This window comes from Oncorhynchus mykiss, chromosome 2 (assembly GCF_013265735.2).
Source record: "Oncorhynchus mykiss isolate Arlee chromosome 2, USDA_OmykA_1.1, whole genome shotgun sequence".
NCBI classification, from domain to species: domain Eukaryota; kingdom Metazoa; phylum Chordata; class Actinopteri; order Salmoniformes; family Salmonidae; genus Oncorhynchus; species Oncorhynchus mykiss.
In genome coordinates this window covers 20,740,649-20,747,308 of record NC_048566.1, presented here as the reverse complement: position 1 = coordinate 20,747,308, position 6,660 = coordinate 20,740,649, and the positions used below count along the sequence as shown (strand labels likewise).

The window sequence follows — 6,660 nt, the reverse complement described above, 5'->3', positions numbered from 1 at the left end:
AGCCTCCTGTCGGGCTGTATCGCTGCCTGGTACGGCAACTGCTCCGCCCATAACCGGAAGGCTCTCCAGAGGGTGGTGTTGTTTGCACAACGCATCACCGGGGGAAAACTACCTGCCCTCCAGGACACCTACAGCACCCGATGTCACAGGAAGGCCAAAAAGAGCATCAAGGACAACAACCACCCGAGCCACTACCTGTTCACCGCGCTATCATCCAGAAGGCGAGGTCAGTACAGGTGCATCAAAGCTGGTACCGAGAGACTGAAAAACAGCTTCTATCTCAAGCCCATCAGACTGTTAAACAGCCATTGATAACATAAAGTGGCTGCTGCCAATATACAGACTCAAATCTCTTGCCACTTTAATATATTGAATACATGTATTTAGTCGTATTTAATAAAGGTATCACTAGTCACTTTAAATAACACCACTTAAAGAATGTCTACGTATCCTACTGTGTTCCTTTGAACTCACCGTATTTCAGCTTTTACTCATCTCATATTGTTGAAGTCAGAAGTTTACATACACCTTAGCCAAATACATTTAAATCAGTTTTTCCCATTCCTGACATTTAATCAGAGTAAAAACTCCCTGTCAGTTAGGATCACCACTTTATTTTAATTTAATTTTTTTCCCAATTTTCACGCCCAATTTTCAGTTTTTGATTTGTTAAAAAAGTTTGAAATATCCAATAAATGTCATTCCACTTCATGATTGTGTCCCACTTGTTGTTGATTCTTGACAGAAAAATACAGTTTTATATCTTTATGTTTGAAGCCTGAAATGTGGCAAAAGGTCGCAAAGTTCAAGGGGGCCGAATACTTTCGCAAGGCACTGTAGATACTTTTGTACCTGCTTCCTCCAGCATCTTCACAAGGTCCTTTGCTGCTGTTCTGGGATTGATTTGCACTTTTCGCACCAAAGAACGTTCATCTCTAGGAGACAGAATGCGTCTCCTTCCTGAGTGGTATAACGGCTGCGTGGTCCCATGTTGTTTATACCTGCGTACTATTGTTTGTACAGATAAACGTGGTAACTTCAGGCGTTTGGAAATTGCTCCCAAGGATGAACCAGACTTGTGAAGGTCTACAAGGTGTTGGCTGATTTCTTTTGATTTTTCCATGATGTCAAGCAAAGAGGCACTGAGTTTGAAGGTAGTCCTTGAAATACATCCACAGGTACACCTCCAATTGACTCAAATTATGTAAATTAGCCCATCAGAAGCTTCTAAAGCCATTACATCATTTTCTGGAATTTTCCAAGCTGTTTAAAGGCACAGTCAAATTAGTGTATGTAAACTTCTGACCCACTGGAATTGAGATACAGTGAATTAAAAGTGAAATAATCTGTCTGTACAATTGCTGGACAACAAACAATTGCTGGAAAATGAGTTTGTTAACAAGAAATTTGTGGAGTGGTTGAAAAACGAGTTTTAATGACTCCAACCTAAGTGTATGTAAACTTCTGACTTCAACTATATATTACTGTATGCCGCACGGCCATCGCTCATCCATATATTTAAATGTACATATTCTTATTCATCCCTATACTTTGTGTGTATAAGGTAGTCGTTGTGAATTTGTTAGATTACTTGTTAGATATTACTGCACTGTTGGAACTAGAAGCAGGAGCATTTAGCTACACTTACATTAACATCTGCTAACCATGTGTATGTGACCAATAAAATTGTATTTTGTTTTTTATGTTGGCTCATGACAATGAAAATAGTAACTAATACACCCTAGCAGTTTATGAAGAATTTAGCTAGTCTCGTTCTTTCTACTTAACCACATTCTCTCCTGAACAGAGTTCCTCTTGTTTCCCAGCCGTAGCCTGCCTAGGCTATATGCCTGTGACCTAAATCCACACAGGTAGAAATAAAGTTATTGTTTTCAAATATGTATTATTGGCACTGGCAGCTAAAAGCATCAACAGTAAATGGACACTTTTTAAATATACATGTCACAATTCCAGACATAACAATGAAACATGAATTTTCTTGCCATTTATCTGCTCACTTTACCTGCATTGCTTCACATAGACGCGAAAAAATAGACTTGCTTTAGAAAAAATAGACTTGCTTTAGAAAAAATAGACTTGCTTTAGAAAAAATAGACTTGCTTTAGAAAAAATAGACTTGCTTTAGAAAAAATAGACTTGCTTTAGAAAAAATGGACTTGCTTTAGAAAAAATAGACTTGCTTTAGAAAAAAATAGACTTGCTTTAGAAAAAATAGACTTGCTTTAGAAAAAATAGACTTGCTTTAGAAAAAATAGACTTGCTTTAGAAAAAATGGACTTGCTTTAGAAAAAATAGACTTGCTTTAGAAAAAATAGACTTGCTTTAGAAAAAATGGACTTGCTTTAGAAAAAATAGACTTGCTTTAGAAAAAAATAGACTTGCTTTAGAAAAAATAGACTTGCTTTAGAAAAAATAGACTTGCTTTAGAAAAAATAGACTTGCTTTAGAAAAAAATAGACTTGCTTTAGAAAAAATAGACTTGCTTTAGAAAAAATAGACTTGCTTTAGAAAAAATAGACTTGCTTTAGAAAAAAATAGACTTGCTTTATAATTTGAAGCGCATGACAACATTGACAGATTTGTGGCTGCTGACCGGTCTGTTTTCTCTCATTCACTAGCGCGCATTATAATTCCAGCGTGTTCGAGCGTGTAAAAAAATAGCATTTTTTTTCCGATTTGGGCTTGTGTGTGTCTGTGTCTGTGTAAAGGAAACTAATGCAAGGCTACAGTTCCAGTCCTATTCCATCATATCAAGCCCTCCTACAGCAAGCCTGCCTGTCCTTGTTCGGGCCACATTAAAGTTTCATACAGCGGTTAATGGTGATGGTGTCACAAACCACTTTACTCTGTACTACACTACACAGGGGTGGCAGGTATCCTAGTGGTTAAGAGCGTTGACCCAGTAAGCGAATACTATATGATAGAGAATAAACTAAATATGAGAGAGAGTGCAGAATTAGCAACATATCATGCATCTCTATTGTCACATTGACTCCTAGGCCTACAAACTGTACACCCTAATGTAGATGCCTTTCCTGCCATAATGACTCTGGTACAGTTTACCCTCACCTCTCCGTCTCAAACTGGCTTTTCCTCTCCAGCCTCATTTTTCACTCTGTCATCTGCTTTCACTTTCACCGGCTTCTCTCTCCTTCTTTCTCCATTTTTTTTTTATCTCACTCTGACATTCACCATTTTTCAACGTGCGGAGCTCGAAAACTCCTCCTCCCAGTACCCGCTCCCCCTCTCCCTTCTCTGTCCTTCCTCTCCTCCCCCTCCCTCTCCTCTATGTACTAACTCTAGAGATACACCTAGGTAACAGGTCACTCTCATCCCTCTACGCTCCCCTCTGCTCTCTCTCTCTCACATCCCCTCATCTTTACACCATGGTGTATAAACACCCTTCTAGTGACAGATAGTAAATGGTGGAGATAAACTCGCCTTTCTGAAATCAAATGAACTTGATCTGATCTGAAAATTACACATTGGAAAAAGAGAGAAAAATATAGTCTAACACAGATAAATGTGTGCCTGTCTCTTTAAGAACGCAGACACCGTCCAAGGTGCACGCCGAGCTGTATTTATGCACTGTTAAACCGTGATAGGTATTGTGTGCATGCATTCTGAAGTGTTTTAATAAGGGTGGAAGATAAACGCTCAGTGCATTCATATAGTATTTTCCACCAACCCCCTCCCAACCCTACTGCATCTACACACATACACACCGAGATCAGGGACATTACGCATACTTCCACTCCCTACTGAGGATGAAGAGAAAAGCTGTAAACCGCTGCTATTTCACGTCTGGGCGGCTGCCTAATTCCAGAGCTAGACGAAGCCACAGTGACACAGTGGCAGCGACACACGGAAGCCGGGCTGGCTGCTCCCACCATGCGTCCTTTTATTCCGCTTCAGCGCAGATGAAACGCAGACGGCGCCACAGCCGCCTTCCCCTGCCGGGTTTAGCGACCAGCCACACTGACACCACACGCAGACAAGCATCTGGACAGACAAACGTGGTCCTGAGATATCAATGTCTGTCATGTTTAGGCTACTGAAATAAAGGCGTTAATCCACACACACATAACCATTGTCTCGAATTGAGACAGAAGAGGCCTAATTCAACGAATGCCAGTCCAATGTCTGAATCACAACACAGATATGCACACACACTGTCGAAAATGAGTGAAATAAAACGAAATGAAGACATTATTCTCCCGTCTCCTCGTTCGCCGTCCTTCTCCTTTCACCGTATATTTGCCTCTTTCTCCCCTCTCCCTGCTTCCACCGGCCCAGGAATCGATCTCCACAGGATCGATAAGTTGGCATGAATATTCCCTGCCTGCAGAGAGGGTAGTTCGGGAGAGACGGAGGCTGAGGCACAGGCGTACGGAGCGGAGGAGAGGGGAAGGATGGAGAGAAAGGACAGAAAACACACGGGGAAGAGGGATACATCACCAGGAGAAAAGGAACGTAAATAAACACAAGATGGACCCGTCGCGCATTACGCGCACGTGCTCTTTCAAGGGAATGGAGAAAAATACGTTTACGCGCAATTATTTGCAATCTAACTATGGACTTTTATGTCTGTTTATTTACACATTTAAAACAAGAGAGAAGAGGAGTGTATTCCAGCCTTCAACACAGAAGTGTGTGTGTGCCCAGAACACTTTCCAGTTCCGAGTGGATAATCGGCACCGAAAAGCACGCTACATGGGAGTCGTTAAGGTGGGGCGGGAATGCATGACTGAGCCTCACCGACATGGCAAGAATAACAGAAAATGTCTTACCGGAGTCGGAACGTAGAGCCAACGGGGACTTGAGACGCCAGGCGTTGAGGTCAGGGGCAGTTCTCTGAAACATGAACGGCACCGGCAAGGGAACAAACATGATCTTCCTCCGTCTTCTGGTTTTGTTTCATATAATATAATTTTTCAGTAATATTGTGACAAGATGTTTCCTCTTCTGTGTATCTTCGTCCGTTTGAAATGTATTTGGTATCGAAAACGTAGAACATTCGTTGTTTAGCTTACCAGTTGATGGCGCGTACACATGTAGGCTATGCTGGACAGCTCTATTTACATTTTTGGATGTCAGTTTCTCTTCGGCAAGATTTTGGGTGTAAATGTGTATAGAACATATGGTGCTCCCTTGAGTGTGCAGCAATCAGGCTAATGAAACAGCCCAGACCCAACACACAGACGGATAGAACCACAACTGAACTCCCACTACTATATCAGAAGAACACTATCAGGACTAATATAGTAATAATACTTGTATTATAAGCCTGATTTTGCTCCTGCCTCTCTCGTATGCCGTGGCAAACTGTAAGTGTGTAGCATACAATAGCCTAATCGTTCTATTTCTCCTGTATGCGTTTATATTAGCATAGTCTCAATGTTAGCCAACTGTTTTCCTATCGACAGGCGTGAGAACAAACACCGTAACAGTCGCTAGTCTCTTAGCGTCACTCACCGTGGTTAGCTTTGGTTTGCGCTGGTAAATAAAATGGATAATATTACAAGAATAACAGACGCTGAAGTGCGTAAAGGCCAACAATTATTGTGATATATTTGGATTTGTTATTTTTGGTTAATCTACTTTATTTGGTGTATAGCTGATCGCACTCTCTCACTGTCCCTCGCATGTAGGCTATATACACACAAATTCACCAATACGCAGGCTACAAAGCAGCGATTCGTGTTTAAAATGCATGTAAAATAGCCGCATTAAGATAATCAACTGAAATAAATAATCATTTGGAAATGCTACACAATGTGCCCGCTTGGCCTACGCTCCTCCTCCCTCACTCCCTGTCACAAGGCAGTAATTAAAACGCAATCAATCGATAAATAAATAAATAAAGCCAAACAAATAAATAAAGAACGGAAACAACATAAAAAGAAAGCTGAATATCCGTTACGTTTCTGGTTCTTGTTGGAGCACTTGCCTATCTTTCCGTCCATCCGCCTGTGTGTCTTTCTGTCTGCCTGTTTGTCCCCGATATTTGGGAACCCCAATAGCTCACTCGACCCGGCTCCCTCCAGTATTCTAGCGAGCTGCCACTACGCTGGCTGCAACATTGAAGCGAGAGAGCACCCGCTACTCACACATTACCACCCCCCACCCCCTCCTCCCTCATGCTCTCTCTCTCTCTCTGCTCCCTCGCTCCATCCTCCCAACCGCCTCTCCCTCGTTTTCACCACCGCTGCTAAAGGTATCCTGTATTGATTTCTGTCTTTTCTCCTCTTAATAAGACCATGCTATAATGATGCGAATGGTGATCATTACATTACTGCTTGTCTGGGAGACTGAGATCACAGATAACTGGAGAAGTCAACCAATAGGCACATGCAGTATGTTATTTATTATACTGAACAAAAATATAAACGCAACATGCAACAATTTCAAAGATTTACTGAGTTGCAGTTCATATGAGGAAATCAATCAATTTAAATTAATTAATTAGGCCCTAATCTATGGATATCACATGACTGATACCTTTTAAAAAAATGGGCCTCAGGATCTCCTCAAGGTATTTCTGTGAATTCAAATTGCCATTGATAAAATACAATTGTGTTCGTTGTCAGTAGTTTATGCCTGCCCATACCATAACCCTACCACCACGTTGACATCAGC

General features: G+C 41.4%; 1 protein-coding gene across 3 annotated transcripts in view; it reads right to left on the bottom strand.

The window, feature by feature from the left end:
* pou2f2a (POU class 2 homeobox 2a) overlaps window positions 1–6,258 on the bottom strand; it is a 144,026-nt gene extending 137,768 nt beyond the window's left edge. For all 3 annotated transcript variants that reach the window (XM_036941479.1, XM_036941488.1, XM_036941496.1), the window contains exon 1: window positions 4,812–6,258. In XM_036941479.1, coding sequence (XP_036797374.1) covers window positions 4,812–4,911 — 100 coding nt within the window. In that variant the 5' untranslated portion in view covers window positions 4,912–6,258. The remainder of the gene's footprint in view (window positions 1–4,811) is intronic.
* Window positions 6,259–6,660: the final 402 nt, after the last annotated feature.